At 38.7% G+C, this 16,338-nt stretch overlaps 1 protein-coding gene across 1 annotated transcript in view; it reads right to left on the bottom strand.

The window, feature by feature from the left end:
- MYH15 (myosin heavy chain 15) overlaps positions 1–16,338 on the bottom strand; it is a 159,670-nt gene that overhangs the window by 39,452 nt on the left and 103,880 nt on the right. The window contains exons 28-29 of the mRNA XM_027514018.1: positions 12,011–12,137; positions 1,827–1,945 (exon numbers count right to left, since the gene is read on the bottom strand). Coding sequence (XP_027369819.1) covers positions 1,827–1,945; positions 12,011–12,137 — 246 coding nt within the window. The remainder of the gene's footprint in view (positions 1–1,826; positions 1,946–12,010; positions 12,138–16,338) is intronic.

The following is a 16,338-nucleotide window of genomic DNA, read 5'->3' on the forward strand; positions in this document are numbered from 1 at the left end:
TTGGCTGCAAAGAATATAATCAGTCTGATTTCGGTGTTGACCATCTGGTGATGTCCATGTGTAGAGTCTTCTCTTGTGTTGTTGGAAGAGGGTGTTTGTTATGATCAGTGCATTTTCTTGGCAAAACTCTATTAGTCTTTGCCCTGCTTCATTCCGTATTCCAAGGCCAAATTTGCCTGTTACTCCAGGTGTTTCTTGACTTCCTACTTTTGCATTCTAGTCCCCTATAATGAAAAGGACATCTTTTTTGGGTGTTAGTTCTAAAAGGTCTTATAGGTCTTCATAGAACTGTTCAACTTCAGCTTCTTCAGCGTTACTGGTTGGGGCATAGACTTGGATTACCATGATATTGAATGGTTTGCCTTGTAAATGAACAGAGATCATTCTGTGGTTTTTGAGATTGCATCCAAGTACTGCATTTTGGACTCTTTTGTTGACCATGATGGCTACTCCATTTCTTCTGAGGGATTCCTGCCCGCAGTAGTAGATATAATGATAATCTGAGTTAAATTCACCCATTCCAGTCCATTTTAGTTCGCTGATTCCTAGAATGTCAACATTCACTCTTGCCATCTCCTGTTTGACCACTTCCAATTTGCCTTGATTCATGGCCCTGACATGCCAGGTTCCTATGCAATATTGCTCTTTACAGCATCAGATCTTACTTCTGTCATGAGTCACATCCACAGCTGGGTATTGTTTCTGCTTTGGCTCCATCCCTTCATTCTTTCTGGAGTTATTTCTCCACTGATCTCCAGGAGAAGTGAGTAAATGCAAGACGCAGCTATAGAAGGTAGGGTCACAGAAGGAGGCTTGGCCTGAGAAAGCGGCCTGATATGCCAGTTGGAAGCCTGGCATACCAGAGAAGTCAGCCAGAGAGATCTACTAAACTATAAATCTAGTCATTTCAGAACCTGCTAAACTTCCTACAGTCTACTGCTAGCTACATGATCTTGGATGAGTTATTTGTCTTCTCAGAGCCTTGGTTACTTCATGTAAAAAAAAGAAAATAATTCTACCAGTTTCATATGACTTAACATCTGAAGGTTTAGATGACATCAAAGAAGCATCCAGCATGATGTCTGAAGCATGAATCATGGTAGTAATTTTTAAATGTACGTGTAATATAGAAAATGAGGAGAATGTGGCGGATAAAAGAAAACATTTAAAAAGAGAAGTCTGCAGAGTCAATGGCTTTTACCCTTGGAGTAGATGCCTTTTCAGTGAGATTATATACAAGTGAAGTCCTTTGGGGTCTTAGAAGATGCCTTGAATATGAAATAAGAATAGACTTGAATACCAGGGCTCAAAGAATCCATCTCTCACTTTAGTCACTATGCTTTAACATTAAAGAATCACATCTACCGAGATCACCTACTAGCAACATTATATATTCTCTTGAAAAGAAATAACTAATATCTATAATTCACTTGACAATTTAAAAGTAATATTGAATGAATCCAGTCCCATTCATTTTATCCTGATCTTTTAATTAATTCCACTTCTTTGTGCAATTCAGAATCAAAAATCCATAAAGAACTTTGCTGATGCTCTGTTCAAGTAATAATGCAAAATGGAAACACAGTTTCCTTGCTCTAAATCTGACAAACTAGAAAAGCAATTTAAATTACTGAGGATGATCCTTCAGTGATCAGAGTCCTTCTCAGCATATCCAAGATCCAACAGGTCTTTTTTTCCTTAACTGCGAGAGCACTTACCCCTCTTCCTTTATATAAGAAGATATTCAAGCCAACCTAGCAAGCACTATTTAAAAAAAAAAAAAAACATGCCATGAAATGCCTGGTGAGAAATAATAGATGCCTTACTTTGGTTTCTTCTGCCAGTTGCCCTTTCAGGTCTTGAATCTGCAGAGTGAAGATACTCTTTTCCCTGGAAAGTTGGTTTATCAGAGCTTCCATTTCTTCCAGCCTTTTCCGTAACTCACCTACAAAAAGATTTCACAAAGTAAGTTAATCGTGGTCTTCTTTCTCACCTACTGCCTTTCCCACTTAATTTACTGAGTTTAAAAGCAACTAATATGATCCATATATTTTTTATATTTATAAAGAGTACAAGAGTCCAGTTACCAACAAATCATGACAATGATCCTTTCCAGAACTCACAAGAGAGTCCTAAAAAAGAACTAATTTTTGGTAGTAAGCATGACTATTTAACACAATATTCAGTTGGCCAGAAAGCTTGTCTGGGTTTTTCTGTAAGATGTTATAGAAACATTTGAATGAACTTTTTGAACAACCCAATATTCAATTCAGCTCAGTTCAGTCACTCAGTCGTGTCTGACTCTTTGCGACCCCATGAACCTCAGCACGCCAGGCCTCCCTGTCCATCACCAACTCCCGGAGTCCACCCAAACCAATGTCCATCGAGTCAGTGATGCCATCCAACCATCTCATCCTCTGTCATCCCCTTCTCCTCCTGCCCTCAATCTTTCCCAGCATAAGGGTTGTTTCAAATGAGTCAGCTCTTCACATCAGGCGGCCAAAGTATTGGAATTTCAGCTTCAACGTCACTCCTACCAATGAACACCCAGGACTGATCTCCTTTAGGATGGACTGGTTGGATCTCCTTGCAGTCCAAGGGACTCTCAAGAGTCTTCTCCAATACCACAGTTCAAAAGCATCAATTCTTTGGTGCTCAGCTTCCTTTATACTCCAACTCTCACATCCATACATGACCACTGGAAAAACCATAGCCTTGACTGGATGCACCTTTGTTGGGAAAGTAATGTCTCTGCTTTTGAATATGCTATCTAGGTTGGTCACAACTTTCCTTCCAAGGAGTAAGCATCTTTTAATTTCATGGCTGCAATCACCATCTGCAGTGATTTTGGAGCCCAGAAAAATAGTCAGCCACTATTTCCACTGTTTCCCCATCTATTTGCCATGAAGTGATGGGACTGGATGCCATGATCTTCATTTTCTGAATGTTGAGCTTTAAGACAACTTTTTCACTCTCCTCTTTCACTTTCATCAAGAGGCTCTTTAGCTCCTCTTCATTTTCTGCCATAAGGGTGGCGTCATCTGCATATCTGAGGTTATTGATATTTCTCCTGGCAATCTTGATTCCAGCTTGTGCTTCTTCCAGCCCAGTGTTTCTCATGATGTACTCTGCATAGAAGTTAAATAAGCAGGGTGACAATATACACCCCTGATGTACTCCTTTTCCTATTTGGAACCAGTCTATTGTTCCATGTCCAGTTCTAATTCTTGCTTCCTGACCTGCATATAGGTTTCTCAGGAGGCAGGTCAGGTGGTCTGGTATTCCCATCTCTTGAAGAATTTTCCACAGTTTATTGTGATCCACACAGTCAAAGGCTTTGGCATAGTCAATAAAGCAGAAATAGATGTTTTTTTATGGGATTCTCTTGCTTTTTTGATGATCCAGTGGATGTTGGCAATTTGATCTCTGGTTCCTCTGCCTTTTCTAAAACCAGCTTTAACATCTGGAAGTTCACGGTTCACGTATTACTGAAGCCTGGCTTGGAAAATTTTAAGCATTGCTTTACTAGCGTGTGAGATGATTAGCTATCACTGAGAATCTTCCACAGAGTAAGTATTTTATGTATATTATCCAGTTTAATTCTCATAACTATTTGATAATGTAGGTATTATATTAGCCATTTTTCAGAAGGGAAAACACAGCCGCTTACTTAAATGTGATTGAGATACAAATCTGCACAGCTAGTAACCAATGGACATAGAGTCAAATTAAGCTTTTAATCCTGAAGAACACGTTCTTTCTTCTGTGGCATGCCCTCTTGTTTATTATGTGTGAGTCTACAAATTTCTGGCCATATAATTTTTAGATAATTACAACTTCTTTGCCTCATTTGTAAATTGAGGATAACAATAAAAGATTGTTAGTGAAAATTAATTGAGTGTGAATGTACTTTGTAGACTGAATTGCTAAATAAAGACTAGAAATTTTCATTAAAGTGTAGAGAATGTGATCAAGAGATGGGTAGATTTTATTTCACTCTAGTCTACCTTCCCAGCTTAGGTTATTTCATTCATAATAGGTGAGAAATGACTTGGTTATTAGAAATGGCACTAAAGCAGAGCCAATCCTCAACAAAAAACATTAATTCTATTACATAATTAGTCCAACAATAAAAACTCCAAATATTTATGACTCCCACTCCTCTTGATATGAAGAAGTTCTAAAATTCTCAGCATTATAAGAAAGCATCTGTTTGGGTTAAAACTGCAATTACCAAACTTTTTAGTCTTAGGAACACTTTATACACTTAAAAATCATTGAGGACCCCACAGAGGTATTGTGCATATGAGTTTTATATTAACAGTGTATTTGAAAATAAAAGAGAAATTTAAGATACGTATTTACTCATTTTAAAAGATAAAAATCTTAAAGACATGTTAACAGAAGTGACAGTTTTTAGAGGCAAAGCTATGTATTCCAAAACAAACAAAAAATTAGTGAGAAAAATCAGCTTATTTTACATTTTAAAAAACTCTCTGGCTTAATAAAAGTCAGTTGGTTGAGGAATCCAACTGTTCTGGTTGAAGCATGTGAAGAAATCCAGCCTCTCACACATAAGTAGCTAGAAAAGGGAGATGTATTTTTATAGTTTTTTCAGATAATTGTGATGATTGTTTGATGCTATACCAAAACTCAACAAATAGAAGTTTCCTAAGGGTTAATGGTATAAACCAAACAAATGAAATTTTTTATTCTGTTCCATTAAAATTCATGGATCGGTCTTAAATTTTGAATGGATCTTTTACCCATATATCATTTTGCAGCACCAAGTAGTGGTGATTTGAAAAATATATGTTTACTCAATTATGCAGATTTTTCAAATGTTAACACATTTCATCACACAATATAAAATAAAATCATACTTGTTAACATCACCACTTATCTCATAAAAAAAGCCTTTAAGGTTCAGATCAAGATGGAGGAGAGGAAAATCCTGAGCTCACCTCCTCCCACAGATACACCAAACTACAACTAAATATAGAACAACTATCTCTGAGAATGACCTAAAGACTAACAGAACAGATTTTCTATAACTAAAAGGCCATATGGGGAAGGGGAAGAGGGCAGAGACATTGTCTAGTGAGAACATGCACCCCCACTAAGGCCACTAATAAGTGAGAGGGATATCCCAACTGTTGAGGTCCCCACTAGGGAGTGAGGGGTCCAAGCCCCCCATCAGGCTCCTCAGCCCAATGTACTTGCACGGGGAAGACAAACTTCCATAATTTCTGGCTGTGAAAAGCAGCAGGGCTTAGGGTGGGGAAAGCCAAAAGGCAGTGGGAAACTGAAACACTGCTCACGTACAAACTCCCTCCAGGTCTCAGTGCAGAGGCAATAGCTTGAGAAACACCTGAGTCATAAAGGAGGAGATGGCCAATATTGACAACTATTAGGATGTACGCTAGAGGGCAGGGATCTGGCAGAACTTTCTCCAGTGGCAGAAGCACTTGTGGTCACATTTTAATTCATTTATTTATTAATTCTTCTGCCACCTAGCTGGCCCAGAGCTGGTGGGCACCATTTCTGTTACTTTCAATCAACCTGGCTAACAGGGTATACTTCCACCCCAACATTCCCCTGAGGATCAGCATGCCCCTCAAAAGCCACTCCATGACTGCCCCACCAAACAGGTGGCATGAGCTGCACCAATGCCCTTCCAAAGTGGCTCTTACACCAAATGACCTGGTGGGACATCTTGGCTAGCATCAGCACTCCTTTCAAAGGAGCTCCCACTTGGGAGTTAGCTCCATCCACAGCACATCTACAGCAGTCACAACCAAGCGATGCAGCCAGCCAGGCCTGGTACCAGCTCCCCCAACTAGTGTGCCCACAGCAATTGTGGCCCAACCACATAAGAGAATGAACACAGCCCAAAGAGGGAAAACCTCAGTAACAAGAGGCTCTGGTGACCATGGGAATTGTGCCACGGAGCCCCACAGAAACCTTCCACATAAGGTCACTCTTTCAAGACTGGGATATGGAGCTGATCTATCTAATACATAGAAGCAAACCATAGAGTTAGGCAAAGTGAGGAGAAAAAGGAATACTTTCTAAATGAAAGAACGAGACAAAACTCCAGAAAAAGAACTAAATAAAATGGAGCTAAGCAATATATAAGAATATAATTCAAAGTAATACTCATAAAGATGCTTACTAAACTCAGGAGAAGACTGAGTGAACTCAGCCTGAGAACTTCAACAAAAATATAAAAAAGAACCAATCAGAATGAAAGATTACAATAACTGATATGAAAGTACGCACTAAGAGAATCAACAACAGATTAAAAGATGCAGAACAGATCTGTAGTCTGGAAGATGAGGAATCGGAAATCATCCAATGAGAACAGGAAAAAAGAAATAAGAATTTTTAACAGAGATTAGTTTAAGGGACCTCTGGGACGTCGTGCACACTACCATTTGCATTAGAGAGGCCCCAGAAGGAGAAGAGAGAGACAGAGGACACATAGAGGTAAAATATCTCAACATCATAAATATCATCTATGACAAAACTACAGCTAACCTGATACTCAATGGTCAGACCTCTCAAAGATCAGAATCAAGACAAGGAGGTCTGTTTTTACCACTTTTAGTCAACACAGTACTAGAAGTCCTAGCCACAGCAATTACAAATAAAAAGGGGTTTAAAGACATTTAAATAGGAAAGGGAGAAAAAAACTCACTATTTGCAGATGATATGATATATACATAGAAAACCCTAAAGCCTCCATCAAAAAACTATCAGATCTAATAAATGAATTCAATAAAGTTATAAGATGCAAAATCCATATACAGAATCAGATACATTTCTGTACACTAATAACAAACTATCAGGAAGAGAAATGAAGAAAACAATTTCATTTACAATTACATCAAAAGTATAAAATACCTAGGATTAAATGTAACCAAGAGGTTAAGTGACCTGTTCTTGGAAAACTATAAGAAATTGAGTAAAGAAATTAAAGATACAAGTAAATGGAAAGATACTCTATGTTCATAGACTGGAATAATTAATATCATTAAAAAATATTACTACTGAAAGCAATCTACAGATTCAATGTAACCCTTATCAAAAATTTTGTCAAAACTAGAACAGATAACCCTAAAATTTGTATAGAACCACAGAAGTCCCAGAAAAGCCAAAGCGATCATGAGAAAGAAGAACAAAGCTGGAGGTATCACACAACCTGATTTCAAGCTATACTACAAAGTTATAGCAATGAAAACTATGATATTGGCATAAAAAATAGACACATAGATCAATGGAATGGAATGGAATACTACTCAGTCATGAAAAAATGAAATTATGTCATTAGCATTAACATGGATGGACCTAGAAGGTATAATGTTAAATAAAATAAATCAGACACGGAAACACAAAGACAAATAACATATTATTTCACTTATATGTGGAATCTAAAAAAAAAAAGAACAAACAAAACAATATAGAAACAGACTCACAGACACAGAGAACAAACTGGTAGCTGCCAGAGGGGAAGAGGATGGAGGAGTTAAGTGAAATAGGTTAAGGGGTATGAACTTCTTATTTTAGTTATAAAATATGGGGCTATGATGTACAACATAAGGGTTATAGTCAATGGTATTGAAATAATTTTGTATGGTAACAGATAGTTATTAGGCTTATTGTGTTGATCAATTTGTAATACAGAGAAATGCTGAATCACTGTATTATATACCTGAAACTAATACTATACACAATAAAAAAAAGAGGCGGGGGAGTCTTGAAGAATTGAGAGCCATCAAGCTCATGAAAAAAATCTAATTTTTACCTAAAAGCTCCACTTTTATTGGCAACAAATATTGTCAGTTGTTTCCCTTGGAGTGACAGGCTCACTTTGTTCATTTTTGAAAAAAATATCTGCCAAATATCTAAGTCTGAATAAGCATAGTTTGTCAAATATTCTTTCAAGTAAATACGATTCTTCCTGAAAAATTGCTAGTTTAGCTCAGAACTTAAACAATCACACATCCTACTTTAGTATGAAACAGAGGTGCTTTATGCACACTTTCTGTTTTGTTACACAGAATATTAAAAAGATATATACTTGGGGCTGAGATATAATTAATTTTTACTGTTTCATTAAGGACATTCTTAAGTAAAACGGACTCTTTTTTAAACTTTTGAGTATATACCAGCAAATACAATGATTAATACTACAGCATGGTGCTACTGCCTTGGTTTGTGCTAAGGCTCCAGCAGTTTTAATCATCATTGCTTTCGCACCATCTATAATAGCAGCAAAAGGACTGAAAGAGCAAAGAGCATCTTAGTATTGAATGAAAGAGCTCTAACCTCTCACTTAGTTCCCCTGAAAGAGCCTTGATGATTGTTGGGGTTCCATGGACCAAACTTTGAGAAACTCTAGGTCACACATCATATTTAAAAGTATTCTGAGGAAATGCCAATCCATTAAGGGGTTGAGACTAACATAACACATATGTTACAGAACTGGGATCCACTTAACATGGCTTAACTGATCACATTTACTATTGGTCTCCTTTGAAAGCAGACTGTAATCAGTGGACAGGACAGGGCATGAGAAAGAAACTTTGGAAATAGTAGCAAAAAAGAAAAAAAGCATCAAAAATCTGGACCATCGTCCTAGTGAGAGGAGGGGAGTTTGGATAGGTATATACTTAAAATTTAATCCGTACAAGAGCCAAAAGGTAAAGCCGAGAATAAAGGAGGACATAAAATGCCCTGCATCCTAAGCAGAATTATCATCTCAGATCCAGTTTCATTTCACTCACCCACCAATTTCCTCATCAAAAAAGTGAATAGAAAATTAATACCAATAAGTAGAGGGAGGTAGGTAATGCCTATCAAACAAATTGTACACAGCACTTCCTTCAGCACAGACATACAGTCATTTTCCAGCCTAGCCTCCAGACTGCACGGTCCCCACACAGACTATATCCTAAATGGCACCAAAGATCAAATTGGGGGTTTTGTATTGAGGCCAAGTGTCACACACCCTGTCATCAGCATGAGAAGAGTCCTGCTTAGTGTCCCTGCTAGAATCTAAAACACTTCCCTCTTTTAGAGTTCCAAATCTATAGTTTGGATGGCATCATCAACTCAATGGGCATGAGTTTGAGCAAACTCCAGGAGATAGTGAAGGACAGGGAAGCCTGGCATGCTGCAGTCCATGGGGTCGCAAAGAGTCTGACATTATTGAGCAACTGAACAACAACAACCAGATTTAGCATCTAGAAACAGAGGTGTCCACAGGCAGAATGATAAATGGCCTTCATTTGGAAGGATAAATGGCCTCCACTGTCTTTTTAAAGTGAGTGCCTCTGGGTATCAAGAACACATTGTTTATTTTCATTGGCCTAGGAAGTCTATCTCTGGGAATATATTACTAAAAATTATTCTAATTACAGACAAACAGCTAGCCACATGCTGTTCATAGCAGACAAGCAAGTTACAGGGCAAGATGAAGTAACCATTGTCCATCTAATTGATGGATGAGAAACACTCATAATGACTATACAAGATACAAAAAAGCTCATGATGAATTTAAAAAGAAAAACCTCAAATAGATTGCCATCATGTAAAAGATAGAGGGGGAAAACCTCATTAATAGTGGTTGATGGTTAAGAATAAGCCACAGAACATTGTTCTAATTTTAACTGGTCAAATGTTTGAGGATCCCCAGCAAATGGCAGGCATTGCTCTAGATGACTAACATATCAGTGGACATAATAAAGGCCCCTGCCCTCATGTAGCTTACACTGTGGCAGATGGAGACAAGACAAACTTATTTATTATGTCAAGCATGTAGTTTCTTTGAAGGTATTAAATTCTATGAAAAAAGAAGCACATGGAGAAAACTGGTTGAGAGTACTCAAATGTCACCTTCCCAACAAGGCCTATCCTGACTTCCCCCAGATCTATTTGATTAACTCTCATCTTTAAGTTTTTTCTTGATGAGTAGGGTACTCTACACAGAAAAAATAGTCAGGGCAAGACTCTAGGGTGGGAGTATGCCTGATATTTTCAAAACATAGCAAAGAGGTCAAAAGAGAGGTGTAGGTTCATACTACCCAAGGCATCTACAGATTCAATGCAATCCCTATAAAATTACCAATGGCATTTTCCTCAGAACCAGAACAAAAAATTTTAAGATTTGTATGGAAACCAAAAGACTCTGAGTAGCCAAAAGAATCTTGAGAAAGAAGAGGGCTGGAGGGATCATGCTCCTTGACTTAAGGCTATACTATATAAGTTGTGTCTGACTCTTTGTGACCCCATGGACTGTAGCCCACCAGGCTCCTCTGCCCATGGAATTGCCCAGGCAAGAATACTGGAGCGCATTGCCATTTCCTCCTCCAGGGAGTCTTCCCAACCCAGGCATCAAACCCAGATTTCCTACATTGTAGGGAGATTCTTTATTGTCTGAGCCATCAGGGAAGCCCCATATATATATTCTGCTGAGTCACTTCAGTCGTGTCCAACTCTGTGTGACCCCATAGACAGCAGCCCACCAGGCTCCCCTGTCCCTGGGATTCTCCAGGCAAGAACACTGGAGTGGGTTGCCATTTCCTTCTCCAACGCATGAAAGTGAAAAGTGAAAGTGAAGTTGCTCAGTCGTGTCCAACTCTTAGCGACCCCATGGACTACAGCTTACCAGGCTCCTCTGTCCATGGGATTTTCCAGGCAAGAGTACTAGAGTGGGGTGCCATCGCCTTCTCCACATATATATATATTACTTGGCCATAAAAAAAAAAATGAAATAATGCCACTTAAAGCAACATGGATGGATATAGAGATACTCATGTATGGATGTGAGAGTTGAACCATAAAGAAGGCTGAGCATCAAAGAATTGATGCTTTTGAACTGTGGTGTTGGAGAAGATTCTTGAGAGTCCCTTGGACTGCAAGGAGATCAAACCAGTCAATCCTAAAGGAAACCAGTCCGGAATATTCTTTGGAAGGACTGATGCTGAAGCTGAATCTCCAATATTTTTGCCACCTGATGTGAAGAGGTGACTCATTAGAAAAGACCCTGATACTGGGAAAGGTGAAGGCAGGAGGAGAAGGGGACGACAGAGGACGAGAGGACTGGATGGCATCACCAACTCAATGAAGACTGGCATGCAGCAGTCCATGGAGTCACAAAGAGTTGGACACAACTGAGCAACTGAACAACAACAACAAAAGCAACAAGGATGGATATAGAGATTATCATATTAAGTGAAGTCAGACAGAAAAAGACAAATATCATATGATACCACTTATATGTGGAATCTAAAAAAAATGATACAAATGAACTTATTTACAAATCAGAAATAGACTCATAGAAAACAAACTTGTGGTTACCAAAGGGGAGAGCAGGGATCAAGGAGGACATAAATTCAGAGTTTGGGATTAATATATATACACTACTGCCCATAAAATAGGTAATCAATGACCTGCTATATAGCATAGGGAACTATACTCAATATCTTGTAATAATCTTTCATGCAAAAGAATCTGAAAAAGGAATACATACACACATACGTGTATGTAACTGAATAACTTTGCTGTACAATTGAAATCAATACAACATTGTAAATTAACTATACTTCAATTTGTAAAAAATATAAATATAAAAAATAGGTGTGGGCTCATTGAAAATTAGGGGAAATGCCTATTTCAGTGAGGTAGATATGATAAAGTGGCATGTCTTATAGACTGTGTGGATAGTCTCTACCATCCTTGGATCATGAAAGCTACTCCAGTCAACTGCATATTGCTTTTCCGCTTCATGGAAGAGAGTTGGGCAAGGCCTTTCAAGGTGGCACAGAGGTGATCCTTCCCAGACAAGATCATGTCTTGGAAAAGATAACATCAAGGGCCTCACCACCCCGCTAGAATTTTTAAATTCCCACCCAGACTCAGTGATTGGATCATCATTTCAGTGGTTTCTCTACCATTCTTCTGGGCTTGAGACTTGTAAGTGAAGCAACACCAAAAGTTTACTTACCATTCTCACTCCGTAGCTTTGTCTTCTGCGCTGTCACGTCATTTGCTAATTGAGTCACTTCATCCAGTTTTGCATTTGCTTCTTTCAAGCGTTCCTCATACAGACTACAAAGCTTCTCAGCATTAGCCTACAAGTTGAGAGGGGAAGGTTGGACATGGTTTATAGAGAACATGCTGAATTAGCTGCATAAGGAAGGGAGGGAGGGGTGGTTCCTGGGACCCTTGTGCTCTCCTCTGCCCTGAAAGTCACAGCTAGCATTGGAAAACCATGTCTGCTAATTTTAAACAGCAAAATACACTCAGAGTCTGGGCCCCTAGGCGGCCCAAACTTTTCAAATTATAGGTATTAATGGAGAAACAAGTATCTGGTATTGGGGAATGTCTCTAGAATTCTTTGCTTTTCAGAAGAAGGAAATGTGTCAAACACTGATGAAGTATATAATTACTTCCTGACATTATATATTTAACCATCTTTCTTTTCTTCTAGACTATAAGCTTCATGAGGATAGAGATTCCATTTGATAACAGATTATACCCCCTATGTCTAGAATAGTATCTAACACATATTAGGAGCTCAATAAACAAGGGGATAGTTCAGAGGGATGGGAAAGAAAGGATGGGAAAGATGGAGGAGGAAGGAAAGTCCAGAGGGTTGACCAAGAAGGACAGGAGAAAGCAGATGAATCTGAGATACAGCAGTGTAATAATAGAAGTTTGAACTGCGAAAACAACTGGACCCTCCCAATCATTAAGGTTGCAGGCTCATGATTACCCTGCTGGGTTATCATTTCAATCCCAAACTCCAACTTCTCAGAATTGGTTGTTCATGTTTAAAGAAAATGATATGCTAAGTGACCTATGCACTTTTACCTGGTTTAAGTAACCAATCTAATCATCAAATTTTTGCCACACTGAAAACTAATGCCAATGACTTTGAAATTCAATATTTTCAGGACCAAGAGCTTCCAAATGTAAGATGGTGCTGGCCCCTTTACCTAGCTGTAATTTTCATTCATATTATTAATATGGTCAGATATCATAAAATGACACGTGGTACTTCACAGTTCTACGGATTTTACATTGCTGTTTTTCTGTTTTGTTCTCAGTCCGTATGAGACTTTTGTCTCTATAAAGAAATAGTGCTATGGAAAAAGGAGGGGAGATGTAGGGGAAGGGATAGCAAGAGAGAAGAAGAAGAGAGAAGGAGATTACTTTGACAAAGAAAGGATCACATCAATGGCATTTCAAGAAAATGGTGAAAACTGTGAAATCTGGTGGTAAGTCTAATAGTTTTCAACGTTAAACTAATTTTCATGATATAGCAATGGCCAAGGGAGAGAAACATCTCCAGGATGATGCCAGGTTTAGTCCTTTGGGAAACTTCTGAGTCAGCAAAGACTTTGGAGCTCTCCAGCTGGAGCCTGTGCTGTGATGAAGAGTGTTCTCTGTAAACTTACTCTATTTTATAGTTAGAAATGACTATTCTAACTGTTTTTGGAAGACTCCTAAATTACATCTTATATCCCCAAGGCCAAATACAGAGCTTGACACAAAATAGGAGACTCAAATTACTACAAACTTTAGTGAGAGGTTGGCAAACAGACCCACTAAAGTTTACTTAGAGGTCACATTCAAGCTTTCCCTATGAACCTCAACCCCCAAATTGGTTTTTTTTTTAACTGGGTTGGCATATTATCCACTGATTAGCAAACAAAGGAAGAGGCCATTCGGAGACTGACAAGAAATATCAGTAATTCTACTCACAGATATTCCATAGCACACCCATGCCAGGTGGTGGATATGAAACCAGACCTGCCAGAGGTTCAATCAGCTTTCTGTACATCACGAAGGTTAGAACAATGATGTTAAATGCCAGACACACTCAATTACCCACAATCTCCACTTATCACTAGAAGCTATAGAAAAAACCCAGGCAACACTTTTTAAATAGTCTGTAATTTCAAATATTTTGATTGTTGAATATGTTTGCTTTACTACTTCTGAAAGTAATCTGACAGTCAAAGTTGGCACACTCATTTTCCTCACAGTATTCCTCAGGAACTCAGATTGCCTCTGTTTTATAAATGAGGAAATGGTCAGAGAGGCTAAATACCTTGCCCAAATTCACACAGCTAGTATGTGTTGGGTATAGGATTTGAACTGATGCAAGAAAAGAAAAAGTCAGACACTAGATTCCTAAGGATCTGTTATATCAAGTAATAACAAAGGAAATGTTAAGGATTAATTAACTTAACATTCTAGTTGATTGAAATTGTCGTGAATCCTGTGTGAAACTGGATTCCAGATCCAATCTATGGATTCTGGAAGAAACTGAATAAAAATATGACTATGTGAACCATTTTTGTTTTATGTTCACTCCAATAATAAATGACCTATGAATTGGGTCAGGAGGAAGACAGCCAGATGTGAGAAATGCCACTTCTGCTTATGACCAGGAGTGTGCTCTTCTGCACACCTGTTTGCTGAGGGTGAAAGAACACAGATCTCCATAAGACAGCTTAGTCAGTGTTGTGGGAGTGGCAAGCAAAGGAGCCAGAGAATTCCCTGGTTTCAAGAGAAGCCTGTGTGATTAAGCCCTGCATGGCTGTGCACACCTGCAGAGCAGGCAGCTACTGGGCAGGCATAAGACATTCGCCCTCAGGCACAGCCTCAATTGGTAGTTATCCATGGCACTAACATTGGTATTGTGTTTTCAATTGAAAAAGTGTTTTCATAAGCAGGATCTGCAAAGGCAATGTGATTGTTTATCTAAAGGTGGCCTGGACAGGGGCATGCCATTCAAAGGGTGGTACCCTCAAAAGTACTTCAAGTTTCAGCCTAAAGATAGACACTAAATTTTGATACCAAGAAGGAAGAGGTTAATGGAATAATGCACATTTATTCTGAAGCTGGTTCTTAAAATGACGCATAAAAATGCTGCCTCCTAGAAATTCAGGAACCAATGGGAATTCAAAATAATCAAGATAATTGTGAGATTGCCTATAACTTCTAAATTGCCCTGGGCCTCTCTGTCAGCCTAATATGCTTTCGAAAATGCTTTGGTTTCTACTGTACCACTGAGTATTGGCATTTCTGGCATTATAATTCAAGAAAAGATGAAGTAAACAATTCAAGATAAAGTTCAGCATAATGTATACGCCTATGAGAGTGAACAGAGTCAATTTATCCCACCAAGAAATATGTAAGGCAGCAACAGAATGCCATCACCCACAGACATACACAGGATTGGGGGTTGAGGCCCATCTCCACCATATAATTTTTGTGACCCTGAACAAATGATTAAATCTATGAGCCACAGAAATCCCAAGAGGCATATGTAAAAAACTGATGCTAGTAACTGAGTGTACTGATTATGGAAAGCACTTAGTAAACATGAGTAAAATCAGATCTAGTTTCTACCTTAGAGATGTCTTCTACTGAAGCAAACTGAAAAGATTACAATGTGGCAATGCAAAGGGGATGCCAAAAGTGCTACAAGAATTCAGAAAATAATTCAGGTAACATTTTAATCAGGGATGTTGAACTTGAGCACTCCAGAGACACAGTTCAGTTTGGAAAAGGCACATTGGTGGGAAAATGGATATTTGATGGAACGCAGGCATTCTAGCATGGCTAAAGTAGAGGGTCTAGGAAACAAAGTTCTAGAATCTAAAACTGGCACGAGGAGTGGAGTCAGATCATGGGCTATAGGGTACCTTAAAGGGCAGAAATGTGGAGTTCACTCTGAAGCAGGGACATGATTCCACAGAGCCATGCATCTCTTAAAATATTCATATTGGTACTATTTTAAAAAGATTGGGAAAAAAAAGATAATTTAGAAAACACTGCAATAATCCAGTTAACAGATAATGAAATTTTTACATATGAGTGGGAATGGAATGAAAAATTACAAGACAGTACAAAATTGACCTTCTCTAAGAATTGATTGGAAAGCAAAGAACAGAGAGGAAACACAGTTCTAGGCTGAGAGTCTGGGTGATGGAAGGAACAGGGTGCTGGTGGCAAAAACATCCATAGGAATTATATGTCAGCTTCAGGAGAGGTAAGTCTGGCTTTAGACATGCTAATTTGAGGAAAGAGAGACATTACTGATCTTTGCAAGAACCAATTAAGAAACTACTTTTAAGATGTGTGCTTAGTCACTCAGTCATGTCCGACTCTTTGCAGCCTCATGGACTGTAGCCCACCAGGCTCCTCTATCCAGGGGATTCTCCAGGCAAGAATACTGGAGTGGATTGCCTGAGGATCTTCCTGACCCAGGGATGGAATCCAGGTCTCCTGCACTGCAGGCAGTTCTTTACTGTCTGA

The sequence above is a fragment of the Bos indicus x Bos taurus genome, chromosome 1, assembly GCF_003369695.1.
Source record: "Bos indicus x Bos taurus breed Angus x Brahman F1 hybrid chromosome 1, Bos_hybrid_MaternalHap_v2.0, whole genome shotgun sequence".
Lineage (NCBI taxonomy): Eukaryota > Metazoa > Chordata > Mammalia > Artiodactyla > Bovidae > Bos > Bos indicus x Bos taurus.